The sequence below is a fragment of the Giraffa tippelskirchi genome, chromosome 5 (genome assembly GCF_054371585.1).
Source record: "Giraffa tippelskirchi isolate mGirTip1 chromosome 5, T2T-mGirTip1v1.2.pri, whole genome shotgun sequence".
In the NCBI taxonomy this organism is placed as follows: Eukaryota; Metazoa; Chordata; class Mammalia; order Artiodactyla; family Giraffidae; genus Giraffa; species Giraffa tippelskirchi.
The window spans coordinates 161,334,302-161,354,243 of NC_137279.1; the positions used below are offsets into that span (position 1 = coordinate 161,334,302).

At 41.7% G+C, this 19,942-nt stretch overlaps 1 protein-coding gene across 17 annotated transcripts in view; it reads right to left on the reverse strand.

Moving 5' to 3' along the window:
• FGGY (FGGY carbohydrate kinase domain containing) overlaps positions 1–19,942 on the reverse strand; it is a 486,984-nt gene that overhangs the window by 220,038 nt on the left and 247,004 nt on the right. For all 17 annotated transcript variants that reach the window (XM_081486695.1, XM_081486697.1, XM_081486688.1 and 14 more), the window contains one exon: positions 18,964–19,092. In XM_081486695.1, coding sequence (XP_081342821.1) covers positions 18,964–19,092 — 129 coding nt within the window. The remainder of the gene's footprint in view (positions 1–18,963; positions 19,093–19,942) is intronic.

Consider the following 19,942-nt stretch of genomic DNA (forward strand, 5'->3'; position numbering starts at 1 on the left):
ACTATTACAGGCTACTCCTTCTTTGCACTTTCCTCTTCCCAAGCTTTTGGGAAATATAGAAACATCTGTTTGGAATAAGTATCTGGTTTACAACCACCTTCAGTGGCTTGATGATGCCTGTGAAGAGGAGGGGAGCACAGATTTTCAACATGATGCTCAAGTACTGCCTTATCACCCGTCTTCCAGGAATCTCTTACAGATATTACAGACTTCGGCCAAATCGAAACGCTTACCATTTCTCAACCCCATTCTAGTGGCTTCATGAATGTTATTCTCTCTATCCAGACTACTTTATATTTCATTGCTTGCAATGGAGAAGATACTTATTACTCTGGTTCAGTTCAAAGGCTACCCCTCACACTTTCCTAAAGGACTAAGGCAGCTGACATTCTAGGGCTCTCACTACTAGTTGTGTGGTCTTGTGTAAGCTGCTGGAGTTGATGTGACGATCATACAAGTAGACTACCTAGCACATTACTGCCATGCTGAAGTTAGTCAAAGAATTTTAGTATCTTGTCTTTCCATTGTCTTACTGTTTCCCCTGAAAGAGACTTCTCCCTTTTCCAAATTCCTATAGAACAGTCCTCAGGCTAAGAACTTCTTTACATCACTGATTTTGCCACACTGTTAATAGCATAGTGCTTAGCATGTTTATAGGCAAAAACATTAACTGAAGTATACACTTACTGGGTTAAGTGCTAGGGTCTGAAGTTATGGAGATGAATATGACCAGATTCATTGCCCACAAGAAGCTCATAGTCTAAGTAGGGGAGACAGTAATATAATCATCTACTTAAATGTCTAAATGTTATTCTCTATGTGTTACGTTTAGAGATATGCACACGGGGAAAGAATTATCCCACATGCATTAGGCTGGGCAATAAGGTTACACCACAGTAAACCAGACAATGTGTGAATAAGACACATATTATTTAAGAATATTTAATGTGTTTCACAGAATTGAATTGTGTGGGTTTTTCTTTACAAGTTTCAGTGGTGAGAGGCCTGAATATAAAAGGTGTGTGGAGTCTTCACTCATGTTACTGATAGTGGTGGCAGAGTCGCCTGCTCTCCCCACCTCAGTTTTCACAGTGGTGAGTCACAAGGCTGGCACACTTCTAACTCACTAGGCTAAATTCAGCCCAGGAACCTGTAATAACACAGCACAAGAGCCTAACACAATCTCTTTAAACAGAATATAAGAACCTCAGCTTTCCCTAGACCTGAACATTTGATTCAAAGATTCTCCATGTTTTCCCTTTTTTCAACATTAAAAAAAAAAAAAATTGTCTAAGGCTAACTCAGTTAACACAGGCTTGAGTGAAGCTTCCTGAGGGTATAAACAGGAGACCTAGAGTCAGACGGACCTTCAAGGTTCTCCTCTCATCCCACCCACATGCCTGAACCGAAGTAAGTCTCATTTTGACCTTTACATGGGGGTGGGAAGAACGTACATAGCCAGAGTTGTAAGTGTTGTCAAGGTAAACACTTATGTAGTGCCCAACTTATGGTAAGTGTACCAGATTGGAAGAGCTCTTCATTGCTCTACTTTTCAAATAAAAAATTTTAAATGTAGTATTTCAATTAGCCTGGACTCAATTTTGTTCTTTCTGGATTATAAACAGTTAACTTTGACTGGAACCAACTTGAGTTCTGACCATCCCTCGCACATCTTGTAAGGTGCTAGTGCTGATGTTCATTAGTATCATGTGGGGAATGGATACAAGGTAGATGTTTAGGCCACAGTCAAACCTACTATTCAGTATCTATGGTAGTGGTGGTTATGAGAACCCAGTACTCTGCATTTTAATTAATTCCTTGATTGACTCTGAATATTCAAACCACTACAATAAGTAAATAAGATCAGGGATCAGACATACAAACAAACGAAAACTTATATCATTCTATGTTCAAATTAAAATATTTGCGTTTTTTTGGATTATCTGGATTATGATTTCAATTTACTACAGAGAATTGGAAATAATGTAAATGACTTATTTTCTCATATTGCTCCTCTGTGTATTTTCCATTTTCAGTCTCCAGTAAATAATAATTTCTAAACAAAATGGGAACAGAGGGAAGCTATGTGGGAACATTTGTATTGCCACCAAAAAAATGAAGATGGAATATTGAGAAGTACGCGCATAGAAATCCTTAAGGATTCTGGAAGAACATTCAGCATCTCAGACTACAGTGAGCATGGGCAGACTTTGGACATTCTCTGTTTGGATTTGAAGAAAGAGATGACAGGACCAGAGACAAAACTTCTCTCATAAAGACAGTGGCCAAGATGAGGGTGGGTACAAGACAGTGAAAAGTACCACTGCCACCCTCAGAACTGATGGATGAGAAACAATGATGCTGAGATATGGAAGTCAGAGATGGGGAAATGCATTTCCCCTTCCAGCTACACTTCTGCAGGTTGGGAAGTGATGCTGCAAAGGAAGAGGGCAAAGCCCTGGCAGAAAAAAGTGGGTTATTTCTGAATTCCTAGGGCCTGGGAGAACAAATGTCTGCTTCATTCCCTTGAAGTAAATTTTTGTTTTAAGCTTAAATTGAGATGACATTATTATTATTATTATTATTTTTACTGCTCTATTTACAAACCATAGATGTACTCCCAAAGCAAATGCTTCCTGTAGAACACTTGACATAGTTGTCACATGACAATCAGGGCTGAGGAAGCTACTTGAATAAATATGGTTGATCCAACTTAATTTTAGCATCCAATATCCTAGACTTGGAATTCAAGGCTTTTTACATTTGAGCTTCTGACCTGGAAGAGCTAATACTTAAGGGTTCACCATGTATTAGGAGAAGGTGCCTACACAATTCCAGAGGATCATCTCCATTTATAGAAAAGAACTCTGAGGCATAGAGCAGCTATGTAACTTGTTAAAAACCAATGGCAAAGCTGGGAGCTCAGAACCCATACTATGGTACATGGCTTTTGCTTTCTGGGTCATCTCTCACCATTCCCCTCACAGATGAACCGTAGGCTTGCCATACTGAAAGGATCCTTGATGGAGTCAGGCCTTATCACACAGGAATTTTTCACATTCTGTTCTGGCCTCTTGAAATGCTTATCCCATTTCAACCTCCTAAGTGATGCTTCTCTCACTTGTCCTGGCAGAGGTGGTTGATCTATTCCCTGCACTCTTGTGACACTTCCCTTTCATCTGGAAAAAGCAGGGTGCAGCTTCCAATGAGATTTTCCTGATGACAAGTCTGCCTTGTCTACCAGCTGCTAAGCTCCTCTTGAGAAAGGACTGGGTCATCTTCACCCTGGTAGCCCCAGTTTCTTGTATGGCATCTGTGGGCCAAGTATGGGCCTAAAACATATTTGCTGATTGAATTAATTGCTACTTGCTTCTTAACCACAAAATGTTCCCTCACTCCACTAAGGTCTGTTTCCTCAAATGTCACCACTCTGGATTAAACTTTCCAGAACTCTCTGTACTGGCAGCAACTGCTGGCACTCTGCATTGCTTTACACAGACCTGACCTTCGTAACACTTAGCAGTACCTGATAAAGACAAATGAATGCATATATACATATACACATAAATCCACACATACACTATACTCAAGTGTATGTGTGTAGGTATACTGGCACACGCATATGTACACACAAACATACATACATTCAGCCAAACATACATATTTAAGAGCATACAGATATAGGTACATTTGTACATGCATATGCACAAACACAACATGTGTACATACATGCAGATGGAAGTGTACAACAAATGAAAACATATGGACTCACATAAGCACATGCATGAACATGTCCATCCACGTGTATGTGTGTGAATGTGCATGCATGCATTCAGTGCATATAAAATACACACACATATATATGTATGTGAGGTTATGAACACTTCCAGCAAGATTGAACACCCTCAGCAAACAGAAGCTCTACAGAGTAGGAACTTGTTTTTATTCAATATCATATCTAACACTCCTATAATAACACATGGCACATAAAAGGAAGATATCACATATTTATTAAATAAAGTAATGAAACTTTGAATTTCTCTTGCCCACTGCCATCATTCATAATGTAAATCTGTTGAGGTCCCACTGCTCATACATAAATATACAGACATTGTTCTAAGTGCTTTATAAATACTAGCTCATTTATTCTTCAAACAACTCTACGAGGTGGGTGTGATTTTTATTCCAATTTTACAGGAGGAAAAACTGAAGGATGGAGTGTCAAGCGCCTTCCCACGGTCACAAAGACAGCAAGTAGAATCAGGATTTGAATCCGTTCAGTTTAGTAGCTCATCGTGTCTGACTCTTTGCAACCCCATGGACTGCAGCACGCCAGGCCTCCCTGTCCATCACCAACTACCGGAGTTCACCCAAGCTCATGTCCATTGAGTCAGTGATGCCATCCAACCAACTCATCCTCTGTCATCCCCTTCTCCTCTCACCTTCAATCTTTCCTAGCATAACAGTCTTTTCAAATGAGTCAGTTCTTCGCATCAGGTGGCCAAAGTATTGGAGTTTAAGCTTCAACATCAGTCCTTCCAATGAATATTCAGGAATGATTTCCTTTAGGATGGGCTGGTTGGATCTCCTTGCAGTCCAAGGGACTCTCAAGAGTCTTCTCCAACACCACAGTTCAAAAGCACCAATTCTTCGGCACTCAGCCTTCTTTATGGTCCAACTCTCATGTCCATACATGACTATTGGAAAAGCCATAGCTGTGACTAGATGGATCTTTGTTGGCAAAGTAATGTCTCTGTTTTTTAATATACTGTCTAGGTTGGTCATAACTTTTCTTCAAAGGAGTATGTGTCTTTTAATTTCATGGCTGCAGTCACCATCTGCAGTGATTTTGGAGCCCCAAAAAATAAAGTCTGTTATTTTTTCCACTGTTTCCCCTTCTATTTGCCATGAAGTGATGGGACCAGATGCCATGATCTTAGTTTTCTGAATGTTGAGCTTTAAGCCAACATTTTCACTCTCCTCTTTCACTTTCATCAAGAGGCTCTTTAGGTCTTCTTCACTTTCTGCCATAAGGGTAGTGTTATCTGCATATCTGAGGTTATTGATGCTTCTTCCGGCAATCTTGATTCCAGCTTGTGCTTCATCCAGCCCAGCATTTCTCATGATGTACTCTGCATATAAATTAAATAAGCAGGGTGACAACATACAGCCTTGACATACTCCTTTCCAACTGGTTCCAAATTGACTCAGTTGTTCCATGTCCAGTTCTAACTGTTGATTCCTGACCTGCATACAGATTTTTCAGGAGGCAGGTAAGGTTGTCTGATATTTCCATCTCGTTAAGAATTTTCCACAGTTTATTGTAATCCACACAGTCAAAGGCTTTGGCATAGTCAATAAAGCAGAAATAGATGTTTTTCTGGAACTCTCTTGCTTTTTCGATAGTCCAGTGGATGTTGGCAATTTGATACCTGGTTCCTCTGCCTTTTCTAAAATCAGCTTGAACATCTGGAATTTCATGGTTCATGTATTGTTGAAGCCTGGCTTGGAGAATTTTGAGCATTACTTTACTAGCGTGTGAGATGAGTGCAATTGTGCAGTAGTTTGAGCATTCTTTGGCATTGCCTTTCTTAGGGATTGGAATGAAAACTAACAATTTCCTGTCTTGTGGCCACTGCTGAGATTTCCCAAATTTGCTGATAAATTGAGTGCATCACTTTCACAGCATCATCTTTTAGGATTTGAAATGGCTCAACTGGAATTCCATCACCTCCACTAGCTTTGTTCATAGTGATGCTTCCTAAGGCCCACTTGATTTCACATTCCAGGATGTTTGGTTCTAGGTGAGTGATCATACCATTGTGATTATCTGGGTTGTGAAGATCTTTTTTTGTACAGTTCTTCTGTGTCTTCTTGCCACCTCTTCTTATTATCTTCTGCTTCTGTTAGGTCCATACCACTTCTGATTCATTTGAATCAGTTACGTGTTCTTAATTGCTGCCTTGTGTTACCTCCAGAGTTTTCATTTTCATTGTCTTCACAAATCAAATTTTTACATCAGAATCATAGCACAGAACATGATAAAATTAGAGTTATCAAGGGGGGTGGGGGAGACGCTACTAAAAGATCTTACTAGAGACTAATGCAGTTTTTCAATATTCCAAAAAATTTTCTTCCTTAGTTTCTTTAGACATTTATACTGGTTGCAGGGTGCCAGGAGGTGATCCTCAAGATTCCCAGTGTAGGAAAAAATTTTTTCTTTCCTCTTCGCCTTTTATTATGACTCATATGAATGCTTAGTTAAGAGAAAATTGAAAACAAGGAAATTCAGCAGGCCCGTGGAGAGATGATAAGGAAGCAGCCAGCAGTTCAGATGTGAGGCTGCCGCCACTGAGCAATAACTGGAGATGTTCATTTTCCCACCAACAGCTGCGGATGTGCAAGCCCCAAAGTAAACATTAGCACTTGGGGATATTATATGGATGTGAAGCACCATGTATTGAGTTTCCGTGCCATGAAAAACAGTGGACCTGTTGGGTAAGCCTATTCACACAGTCAGTGACGCAAGTGCAATCTTAGACCTCAGGCCCCCAAACAAACACTTTTCCAGCAGTCTTCTACCTTCTGAACTTGGAGCAGGAAGTCCTCCTAACAGGTGGTGGCAGTGTCAGAACCTGGAACTGGGTTATTCTGTGTGTCTTTGTTTTTGTCCCCAAGTTCAGCAAAGGAAAACAACAGCTCATGTTTTCAGTCACATATTAATACATGAGAGAATAAGTAGAGCCTCCTGGTTAAAAATTCCCTCTGGTTACCAGGTAAGTTTCTGAAGCTGATGAGTTGGTCACAGATTTACTTGAAATTAGGGCCTCTGGGCCCAGGAACTCACACTGAGTCAAGACAGTTTGCTCTATTTAGGAGGAAGCACTTGCTCCATTGTTTGATGAAGTCTTCACCAAAGTACAAGTAAAGTCAAGGGGAGAGAGAGATCAGTATCATAGTCTTGAATACAATCCTTCCTCACCCTGTATCCTTAAGCAAATTCCTTCACCTGCTGGAGTGTCTGTTTGCTCAACCATTCACGGAGGTAAAAATACCATGATGGTGATTAGAACAGCAAGTCACTACACAAATAAGTTTAGTGTCAACATTCATTTCAATATTAATAAAAAAAGAATCAATGAAATTTTATCAACTTTAGTATTACTGATCTCTCCAGCATGCAGTCAAAAAACAGCCAGCCTGGTCAATAAGCCTGGTCTTAATTCCCCACAACTGGGAGAACCCCAGAAATCTGTGCTGGTTTAATTATATTTTATTAAGTCCCTTCTCCACTCTGTGCCTCAACTCCCTCATCCATAAAATGGATTTAGAAACACACCTACCGGGAAGAATGTTAAATATTATAGAAGCTCTATCTTCTGCTTTAGATATAGACATATGTTTGTGTAACTGCAGGCTAATGTAAATAAAGGCATAGATATATCTGCTGCTGCTGCTGCTAAGTCGCTTCAGTCGTGTCCGACTCTGTACGACCCCATAGACGGCAGCCCACCAGGCTCCGCCGTCCCTGGGATTCTCCAGGCAGGAATACTGGAGTGGATTGCCATTTCCTTCTCCAGTGCATGAAAGGGAAAAGTGAAAGTGAAGTCGCTCAGTCATGTCCGACTCTTAGACCCCATGGACTGTAGCCTACCAGGCTCCTCCGTCCATGGGATTTTCCAGGCAAGAGTACTGGAGTGGGGTACCATTGCCTTCTCCGAGATATATCTAGGCAGACATAAATATTCTTGCAGGGCAAGCAGGAGAAAGCTTATTGATTCTGGGGTTAGAAAGACCTGGACCTAGGGTCATTTATCAAAATGACCTAGGTTATCATTTATCAAAATGCCACGCTGAACAAGTTTTTAAACCTTGATATCCTTGTATATCAAATACAGAAAACAATGGTATGTCCCAGCATAGTTGTGAGTTGATGACACTGACTATTCAAGTGCCCAGCACAAAGTTGGGCACAGAATGAAACAAAAACTAACTGCTTTGAACTTCCCAGAAGGACCTTGAATGCCAGGTGCTTTTATTATTACCAGCTTTTAAGGGAGACTGTGATGACAAAATCGAAGAGACTTACTTGCTCATGTGTGGCTTAGAACAACTAGTTTACCTATTTGATGGCCACCTAGGATCCTAATTATAGTTTTTAAGTAGGATATGATGTGTAGAATGAAGTAACAACATATATGTACATGCAGGGATTTATCGGCACATATACACATACGTGCAGTGCATACACAGTTGCTTATACATATACTTATGTAAGCACCTGTGTGAGTATACCTGCTTCTCACCTCCTCATTTTCTACAACTGATAAGTGCCCCAGATACCCAAAACCATTCCCTCTTCTTAATTTGGAGATAGTGTGGTAGAATGGGGTCAGGGCCCCTGACCAGTGAATTAGGAGGCTCAGTTCTAACTCCAACTCTGATGGTAATGTGAGGGGCAACCCTGATGACTCACTGTTTTTCTGGGCTTTGGTTTTCTCATTTTCATATTGAAGAATATGATTTAGAAAGTCTTTGAGTAAATTTTTAGTTCTGAAGCCTATGATCACTCATTATCCAAACAGCAGCATGTGTATCAAATAAAGAAACAACTCTTTCAGGGTAGGCTCATGGCTGTGTATCCTGGGCTATGCAGTAGAGAAGAGTAGGGCACGGGAGCTGGCTGCAGCCCCATGGGCCCACATTCCTCCCGGATTTCTGGCTACAGAAAAGACTGGTCAGCTATGGCCCATCCCTCACAATCCAGAGAAGCACAGTGCTCCAGGAAAGCCTTGGGGCCTGGGGGCAGGAAATCCAAAGTTGTCTTGCCCACCCCTTTTTCCCCTGTCTGCCCCTCAACAAGTCTCATGCAGCTGCTCTGGTATCAGGCAGCAGTGCTTCTTATTAAACCAAACCTCATCCTAAAACAACAGTCTTCAAAATCACACAAACAAACTCCTCCTCCCCCTTCTGATTCACATCCAGTAACTCCCAGAGTCACCCTCCCTCTATCTGTTTGGGTACTGACACTGCTTTTCTCCTAGATTAGCCAGCAAGACTTTATCTGCTCTTCTAATCCCCTCCATTCCTCACACAAAGTCTGCCTCTTTGGTTCCAACTTTGCTTTCTCGCTGGATACACTCCTTCCTTCCTCCAGCTCTTGATCTGAGTCTAGGCCTGGCTCCTTCTTAGCACCATTCTGGTTTGTTCGGACCTGTGTACCCGAAAGCTGCACATCCTTTCTGCTTCTCACCTGTGTACTCAGTGCCAACTTGTCCTGCAGGCCATCTCCCCTGGGCAGCAGGTGACACTTTCCATCGTATAATTGGTTTTATGGACCCACATCATACACTCAGACTCAGGATCCTTGGTGGGCAGGCCGTAAGTATCTACATTTTTTTTTAAATGCTCCCATACCTGGATTTACCAATCCTTGTTTTGGATCTTTCAAAATCCTCTCACTTTTACTAATTAGCTCACTGATACCTGGAGGACTGATTCTGTGGGTTCAATGCTGAATGATGGGTAGAAAAAACATGATATGGTGTGAAAAGTGAAAAAGGTGAAAGTGTGGCAGAGACACAGGGAGGGAGTGATTCTTGGTTTCTAAGAATGAGGTTACATTTGGAGACATTTCCACTGTGGAAGTGACATTATCCTGATTTCTCATGTATGAGTAGGACTGTGGGAGTGGGGAGGAGGGGAACACCCCAAACAGAGCAAATAGCACAAGCAAAGGCCAGAGGGCAAGTGTATCTGATGTGCTGAAAGGAGGACAAGTGGTCTAGTGTTTGACTTTGGGTCAGACAGAAGCGTCCGGAATCATCTTATACTCCCTATTCAGAAGTCTTCAGTTTCTTATCTCACAACTAGTTTCACTGAAGAGTTAATTTCAGAAAGAACATTTTGACGAAGTACTAACATTATCACTAAGACAGTTAATTGGGGCTGCTTCCTGGTTTCTACAGAAAAAAAAAAGCAAAAAATAAATAAATAAATAACACCTGAATTGATGAAGGGAAATAATATCATTGGAAAGGTTTCAGTTAAAAGTAGGACTCCTTATCCCCAGCACTCCTGACATTTGAGGCTGGATAAGTTTCTGTTGTGGGGCTGTCCTGAGTGCTGTAGGGCATTTAGCAGCATTCTTGGCCTCTACCCACCACAGGCCATACCAGTTCCTCTTTCCCAAATGACAATCAGAAAAATGTCTCCAGATATGTCCAAATGTCCCATGGGAGTGGGGCTGAGGAGTTAAAATCACCCCTGGTTGAAAACCACTGAGATAAAGAAAAAGATCATGAGCTTTGAAGTCAGTCTCGGGTCCACATCTTGCCAAGATACTAGCTATGCGATGGTGGAAATGTTACTCTTTCTGCCTTCAGCTTCCTCATGTATAGAATGGGAAATAACTTCTGCCTTGTAGGATCATCATGAGACGCAACAGATAAAGTATGTGAAGTGTTAGCCACAGGACTTGGCACATGGAAGGCAAGTAAGAAACAGTTACAGTAACAGTGGTACCAATAAGAGTAGTGGTTCTTGTTTTACTAATGATATTGTGATTGTTGTTGTTTCTAGGAATAAAGCCTCATTGAAATTTGAAAGTTTCAACAACTAAATAAATTCCATTTTATCAAGAAGCAATTGTGTCCTAAGTCACTTCAGTGACCTAAGGACTATAGCCTGCTTGGCTCCTCTGTCCATGGGATTCTTCAGACAACAATACTGGAGTGGGTTGCCATTTCCATCTCCAGGGGATGGTTCCTGACCCAGGCATTGAACATGCATCTCTTATTATGTCTCCTGCATTGACAGGCAGGTTCTTTACCACTAGCTCCACCTGGGAAGCCCGAGAAGAAATTATAGGGCAGGAAATGTTGCAATTACATTACAGACATCACTTGCTCTAAGAATCCTTTTACAATTCTTCAAGTCTCAATTTTGGGCCCATTCCATATTTTCCCAAATCCTTATATACTTGGAATGCATAACTGTGTTGTGTATTTAATGTTTATTTTCACTACTAGTAGATACAAGTACCCAGAAGTTTAGTTCTCACTCATATTTACCTTAGACCCCCATCAACTAGTAGAGTGAGTCATCAATAAATATTTATCAAAATAATTTCTTTTTTTGATACTTGCTACTTTCTCACGTGCTATTTTTTAACTTTTTGTTTTATATTGGAGTATTCAGTTCAGTTCAGTTCAGTTCATTTCAGTCACTCAGTCGTGTCCGACTCTTTGCGACCTCATGAACTGCAGCACGCCAGGCCTCCCTGTCCATCACCAACTCCCGGAGTCTACCCAAACCCATGTCCATTGAGTTGGTGATGCCATCCAACCATCTCATCCTCTGTTGTTCCCTTCTCCTCCTGCCCTCAATCTTTCCCAGCATCAGGGTCTTTTCCAATGAGTCAGCTCTTCGCATCAGGTGGCCAAAGTATTGGAGTTTCAGCTTCAGCATCAGTCCTACCAATGAACATTCAGGACTGATTTCCTTTAGGATGGACTGGCTGGATCTTCTTGCAGTCCAGGGGACTCTCAAAAGTCTTCTCCAACACCACAGTTCAAAAGGATCAATTCTTTGGCGCTCAGCTTTCTTTATAGTCCAACTCTCACATCCATACATGACCACTGGAAAAACCATAGCCTTGACTAGATGGACCTTTGTTGACAAAGTAATGTCTCTGCTTTTCAATATGCTGTCTAGGTTGGTCATAACTTTCCTTCCAAGGAGTAAGCGTCTTTTAATTTCATGGCTGCAATCACCATTTGCAGTGATTTTGGAGCCCCCAAAAATAAAGTCAGCCACTGTTTCCACTGTTTCCCCATCTATTTGCCATGTATAGTTGAGGTCAAATGCAAGCCTAGGCTGGATCATACTGTAACAAATATGCATTCCATAAGGCACAGTGATTAGAAGTGTGGAATCAGATAGCGGGGGTTTAAATCATGCATTTGCCACTTGTTAACCGTGCGACTTTAGGTATGTTAGGTAGTCTTTGTGGGCCTCATTGTTTATTTAATAAAGGAAACAAAATAATAGTGTGTATAAAGATGCTCTGAGAATCAGTATGGCTTCTAGAGTACCGACAATGGTGAGATGTAAAGTTAGCAAGTTTTATTGCTCACTGGAATAAACCATGTTTTTTCTCTAAGAGCGCACTGAACCAGAAGTTCTTTTTGCAAGATGGGCTAAACCAATTCTTCTGCAAAAAGAAAGGAAGGAAGGAAGTGGAGAGCAGAGGGGAAGGGATGGGAGGAGAGGGAGAACTGAAAAATTCTCATTTTGGTTTGATTCTGCAACTCGAGTGATTTAAGCCAATTCAACATCTGGCCTAGATGAGCAATTAAAACCAAATCAACATCTGGCAAAGAAACCAGTATCTGGAATCAGAGTGATGCCAAACCGAGGCACTATGTTTGCTCCTGGCCAACACCTGCTAATGTGAGGGAGCACAAAGGACACGAGTTTCCAGACATCCCAGACTGGGTCAGGGAGTGCTCAACACAACCCTTTTGCCTTGTGCAGACTTGAGCCAGGTACACCTACTGTGCAGGGACAGTTTCCTCTGTAATGGGAGGTTACCCTATTTCTCAGCTGAGTATCCATCCCTCATGGAGGGGATGCCATTCCTTCACTCATTCACTAAATATGCACGGTGTTAACCGTCCTCCACATGTAATGCATTGTGCTGGTTGCTGGAATATAAGAATGAAACGGCACTTGGCTTACTCTCAAAGAGCCCATAAACTTGGAAATGAGACAAATGAGACATCACACACAAACCTGGGTGATATGTATAGTAATGAAGGCAAGTCTCAGACATCATGGGAGTGAGAGAAAGGACTGCTTAAGTCAGCTTAGGGGAGTCAGGGAAGGCCCCCTGAGGAGATGGCCTGACTTCAAGATGTGAAGGACAGTCAGAAGTTGGACTAGCAGAGAAGAAAAACTGGGGGGAGAGGGCCAGAGATAGGAATCAGGTTGTTATTGCCTTTCAGGACAGCTGGGCTGCCAGAGCCAAGCACAGACCTGGAACCAATACTATTTTTGTAAGCTAGAAAAATATCAGCAGCAGAAGCCTTGGCCAGAACCACCCCCACAAAGAGCAAACAAAATTACTTCTATCTTCTGGCTGTCTGCTGGAGTACTTACTAATCAGCACCTTAAGAACTATTTGATTTTTATTCCCACCAAGTCCTTCCTCCTCTTTTTCCAGAACTGAAAAAAAGCAGGATTTGAGTGGTATTTGCTTCTTTGATCTTTATCCTCCTGTTCCCAGGCTTCCCCAGAGACTGAGAGTCCAGGAGCCTTTCTCCAAAGCAGAATGTTGACTCCTTCTGCCAGTCAGAATGTGGGATCTGAGGCAGGTCACACCAGGTCAGCACTTGAAGGAACCGTAATTGTTCGGGGCTTGTATGAGGCCTGGATGACATCCAATTCCAAAGCCAGATTCTTAACCTGACTCTTGGCAATCTCTCAGCATGGAGTTCTTCTAATCAGATCTTGAGGTTGTTTCTGACCTCAACCTAAACAGAATCTTAAAGTAGGGAACCCTGCATTCCATGAAAGAGTCTTGGGGAAGGAAATATAGGGTAGAGATTCAAGGAAGGCACATGATGTCCAGTAGCCTGGATGGAGTTCCTCTCCAACTACCTATGCAAAGGGAAGATAATTCTCCTGGATAATAACTAAGAGAACTTCCCTTAGTAAGGCTCCTACTTTGTGTCAGGCACTGTGATTCCAGAGTGAGGAAAAATCAAAGGAAGATACCTCATTATTGCATGCCTTCCATGTGGCAGATGCTAAGCCAGCTGCTCTACTTGCATACATCCTAAGCTATCTATGAGGAGAGTATTGCTATCTCCTACTGCAGAAGGTGAAATTCAGAAGTATGAAGAGGTATGATATTTGACCCAAGCTACACAGGTAGATAGAATATAAACATTTAAATCCAGATCTTCAAACTCCATGTTCAGAGCCCTGATTACAGCATCACAATACATCTCAGGGGTTGGTTGTCTCGCACCAATACCATTAAGTCACAAACATGCAGGCCAGGGGAGAACAACTAAAAGGTCTGGGACACTGGCTGCTCAGTTCACTGCTGTAATCTGCAGTGCCTGGACCAGCTGTTGTTCAGTCGTTCAGTTGTGTCCAACTCTTTGCGACGCCATGGACTATAGCCCAACAGGTTTCTCTATCCGTGGAATTCTTTAGGCAAGAATACAGCAGTGCATCACCATTTCCGTCTCCAGTAAGCACCAGGTTTGCAAGCTTTCAATATATATCCTTAGTAACTACATGATTGGATGGGTAAATGACTTTTTAAGATGTTTGAGCCTCTCTTCTCCTCCCATCCTGAAATGAGCATAGGGAGGTTGGGAAACAAGAGGGAATATTTGCTCCCAGGCCTACTTTCTTTCTGAGACATTCTAACTCTAAACTGGCTATGAGGTGAAGAGGAGAGATGGAGGTAGAAGAAGGATAAAACTTGGTCAAAACTGCTAAGTAGGTCACCTTCCTAGGCCCTCCTTAGCCACTTCTGGCCCCTAAGCTTAACCCATTAAGAATCCAAGGTCCTGTCCTCTCTTTCTGCTTAAAAAACTTACTTTTGGAAAAGAAAGGGGGAAATATTAATGTAAGTGCATTTATGTTTTAAAAGCAATAAAAACATCCGGGCCAAAGCTTCTAAATAAATAGCTGAGAAAAGAAGAGAAGCTAAAGGCAAAGTTTAGACACATTTGAATGCAGAGTTACAAAGAATAGTAAGGAGAGATAAGAAAGCCTTCCTCAGTGATCAATGCAAAGAAATAGAGGAAAACAATAGAATGGGAAGGACTAGGTATCTCTTCAAGAAAATTAGAGATACCAAGGGAACATTTCATGCAAAGATGGGCTCAACAAAGGACAGAAATGGTATGGACCTAACAGAAGCAGAAGATATTAAGAAGTGGCAAGAATACACAGAACTATACAAAAAAGATCTTCATGATGCAGAGAACCACAGTGGTATGATCACCTACCTAGAGCCAGACATCCTGGAATGTGAAGTCAAGTGGACCTTAGGAAGCATCACTGTGAACAAAGCTAGTGGAGGTGATGGAATTCCAGTTGAGCTATTTCAAATCCTAAAAGATGATGCTGTGAAAGTGCTGCACTCAATATGCCCGCAGATTTGGAAAACTCACTTCCCTGGTGGCTCAGATGGTAAAGCATCTGGCTTCAATGCAGGAGACCCGGGTTCCATCCCTGGGTTGGGAATATCCCCTGGAGAAGGAAATGGAAACCCACTCCAGTATTCTTGCCTGGAAAATCCCATGGACAGAGGAGCCTAGTAGGCTACAGTCGATGGGGTCGCAAAGAGTTGGACACAACTGAGTGACTTCACTTCACTTCATTTCTTCAGCAGTGGCCAAAGGACTGGAAAAGGTCAGTTTTCATTCCAATCCCAAAGAAAGGCAATGCCAAAGAATGGTCCAACTACCACACAATTGCACTCATCTCACACGCTAGAGAAGTAATGCTCAAAATTTTCCAAGTCAGGCTTCAACAGTACATGAACCATGAACTTCCAGATGTTCAAGCTGGTTTTAGAAAAGGCAGAGGAACCAGAGATCAAATTGCCAACATCCGCTGGATCACTGAAAAAGCAAGAGAGTTCCAGAAAAACATATACTTCTGCTTTATTGACTATGCCAAAGCTTTTGATTGTGGATCACAACAAACTGTGGAAAATTCTGAAACTGATGGGAATACCAGACCCCTTTACCTGCCTCCTGAGAAATCTGTATGAAGGTAAAAAGCAACAGTCAGAACTGGACATGGAACAAGAGACTGGTTCCAAACTGGGAAAGGAGTCCGTCAAGGCTGTACATTGTCACCCTGCTTATTTAACTTATATGCAGAGTACATCATGAGAAACGCTGGGCTGGAGGAAACACAAGCTGGAAACAAGATTACAGGGAGAAATATCAACAACCTCAAATATGCAGATGACACAGCAGAAATTGAAGAAGAACTAAAGAGCCTCTTGATGAAAGTGAAAGAGGAGAGTGAAAAAGTTGGCTTAAAGCTCAACATTCAGAAAACTAAGATCATGGCATCTGGTCCCATCACTTCATGGCAAACAGATGGGGAAACAATGGAAACATTGAGAGACTTTATTTTCTTGGGCTCCAAAACCACTGCAGATGGTGACTTCAGCCATGAAATTATAAGGTGCTTGCTCGCTGGATGAAAAGCTATGACTAACCTAGATGGCACATTAAAAAGCAGAGACATTACTTTGCCAACAAAGGTCTGTCTAGTCAAAGCTATGGTTTTTCCAGTAGTATGGATGTGAGATGTGAGAGCTGGACTATAAAGAAAGCTGGGTGCTGAAGAATGGATGCTTTTGAACTGTGGTGTTGGAGAAGACTCTTGAGAGTCCCTCGGACTGCAAGGAGATGCAACCAGTCAATCCTAAAGGAAATCAGTCCTGAATATTCACTGGAAGGACTGATGCTAAAGCTGAAACTCCAATACTTTGGCCACTTGATGTCAAGAGCTAACTCATTGGAAAAGACCCTGATGCTGGGAAAGATTGAAGGCCGGAGGGCAAGGGGACAACAGAGGATGAGATGGTTGGATGGCACCACCGACTTGATGGAGAGGAGTTTGAGTAAGCTCTGGGAGTTGGTGATGGACAGGGTGGCCTGGTATGCTGCAGCCCATGGGGTTGCAAAGAGTCAGACACGACTGGGCAACTGAACTGAAAGTTTCTAAGGGTAAAATTTCTGCCACTCATCATCTCTGGTGTAGGAAGATGTGGGGGTGCTCATTTCATGGCCCAGAATCCTCTCAGTGCGGGTCAACTTACACTCTTTGAGTGTCTTCAAGTACCGGGTGCCACACAGGACACAGCCTCCTCTCCTAAAGGGTACAGTGAGCCCTGGGCAGAAGTGAGAAGGTGTGTTTGGGTTTGTTCTTTAGGAAGGTCTGGAAAACTGACAAAGGGACCAGAGTTCTGAATGTCCCCGAATGTAGCCCTCTTTCTTTCAGCATGTAGTGTTCCAAGTCAAGTGCTTGTCTCCTGGGTACCGGTGGATGACTGAGACTGTTGCCCAAGGATAACTGAAAAAGCTTGATGGACAAGGCTTCCCTTGCCTCAAGCAGGACATGAGAGGTCAGGATTACCAGGATATAGGAACACTCCATGTCTGTCTAGACCACAAGTTCTCTTTGTGCTGGTTCTTAGAAACCAAAATCGTGACATTCCAATCAAAAGCAAACACCGCCCACATTAAAAAGGGAAGGAAACACCCTTGCCTATAATCAATATTTTCCAATGCACATGCATTACTGGCTTGTTACTATTTCTCAGGCACTGTGTTAAATTCTGAACACGTAAAGATAAATAAAACAGGCATGTTTGTAGATACCTCTTCTGCTATGAAACTTCAGAGACCATATAGAAGACAAGACATTGCTTAATAATCTGCTGTGTAAGGAAACATTAACTTTCACTCTACAGCTTAGGACCATTTTATCTAATTCTGCCTTAATGGGACTATATTCATTTAATAAATCTATCAAGTACCTGTGAGAACCAGAAACAGGGCTAAGCATAGGTTATACAGGGTGAATAATACAATGCCCATGCCTTTGAGGAGTTTACAGTCTAGTGGAAAAGACAAGCAGATAAAACAGCAATTATAACACAATCACTTCTTCCATAGGGGTAAGTAAAAGTGATGAAACAGAGACAGCTTAGAGAATTTAGATATAAATGGAAGAGTCATCCATGGAAGGCTACACAGAAGAGAAAGCATCTAAGATGGTCTTCAACTTAGAGTAGAAGTTAGCTAGTGGCAAAGTGCAGGATGAGTCATCCCCAGGCAGAGAAACCCATGTGCAAAGACATGGAAATAAAAATGCAAAGACAGAGGTCTGTGAGTGGAGTTTGATGTAAGCATTTGATAGATAACTTTTGACTGTAATATGAAGTATGGACTAAAATATTTTTCAAACTTTTTTGATGGTAATCCATAGTAAGAAATTCACTTTCATTATGAAGCAGTATACACATGCAGATACATAAAATTGCAGTGGAAACGTATATTCTACAAAAAAAGTGCTCCTCTGGTCAGTCCATTCTGTTCTGAAAATCTAATGGTCATGATCTCCTAAATTGATCTCAAGAAGTTTGAAGCATAATTTAAAAAAAAAACACTGTTAGAAAGAAAGGCTAGGGGAAAAAAAAAAGTTTATCTATAGTTGAAGTAAGAAATATTGAGAATATGAACAATCCACCCCCTCCCCCCCAAAAAAAACCCTGCAATCAGAATGAAGAAGAGGAACGAGTCATCACACTTTATGGTAAACTTTGCCTCACTGTCTGCCTTCCACTGGGGGATGAAACTTTGTGTGTGTTTTTTTTTAAATTCACTGTTCCCTAGCACCATGCTTGGGACATACCAAGTGTTCAATGGTTCTTTGGTGAATGAATACAAGAATGCTAGGTTGGAGATTTATTTAAAAGATGAAATCAGGAATATACCCAAGTAACTGGACATAGGATATTAGCCAAATATATTATGAAAGTAAAATTAGACTTGCAAGGGCTTTGGAGTATGTGTAGAAAAAAGTAGTACAGGTAAGTACACCATTGTCATACATGCCAGTTGGAAGTTAACATATCTTTATCAAGATTTCAGTAAACCAAAGAGCCATCCAGGTATTTATTTATATCATTTTTCTATTAGTTTGTATGGGTAAACTGATAAAATTATAAATGAATTCTACAGTTGATGAAAAGTTCTATAATTCTACACATATGCCTAACTGTAAAAAGGCTTTTTTCTCTAACTTGAATCACTAGCTCTCAATCTTTGCTTTAAACATAGAAACGCAGTGTCTTTGATCCTAGAGAGTGATTGAACGCAGTCCTAGTGGGGACATGGAGAAAGAGATTACCTAGTCCTCCTGCGTGAGCATCAATTAGTGAGGCTGCCACTGCAATTCCAGGAGGAAGGCCAAGGTCCTTTGCTGCCTCTGGTGTGAGCCCACTTCCAAGAGAAGCTCCAGGAGGCAGCACTTGGTTTCCTGGGTAGACAGGAGAAAAAATAAACACCTGTCAGTTTGAAAAACACAAAAGCAAATAGAGAGTTTTCTTAAGAGAACCTCTTGGTCCCCTCCCCTCTCCTCTGCCTTTTCTCAACTTCATGAAGATAGAAACCATGCAGCCTCAAAGAGTCCTTGTGCTCATTTGGTGACTTAGGTGTATGAGCTTGGTTCCCATAGGTCACGCTCTAGAGTGCTTTACAAAGCCAAGAGCTCTAAGGCGTCTTTCAAATCAGAGAAAGATTCCATTCATGGGAAATTTCAAAAGATACAAATACAGTGGCCTCTTGGAGACAAGGTTGAAATGGTCAAACTGTTCCAAACGTGCTTCCTAACATAGCAGCCCTACCAGCATATGTTATACACACACACACACACACACACACACAATCACATATCCATACATACTCCCTGATTAACGTATATTCCCAAGAAGTTAAGAAAATTTACTTATGCAGTTGCTTTCTGTCAGAAGATAAGGAAGGGAATTATTTTGTTCCAATAAAGAATTTCTTAGAAGTTCATCTCGGTTGGGAATGAGAGCCCAGCTTAAACCTTGCAGACTTTACAAGGCTGCTACTTGCACAATCACAGAATACAGTTTGAATGGTGTTCTTTGGAGTTGTGCAATGCATTGACCCTGATATTTCAAGTGACCTTGAATTCCTGCAGTCGGCCAGGCCTTCAGTTAAGAATTTATTGATTGTCTTGCTTTGTGTGGGCGCCACAGCACTGTAAAAGGCAGTCCTTGCCCCCAACCTAGTTAGGGAGAAGAGATCAGAACAGACAACCATGCAAGTCAGAAGAGAATGAAGTGATCCATCTGCTCCCA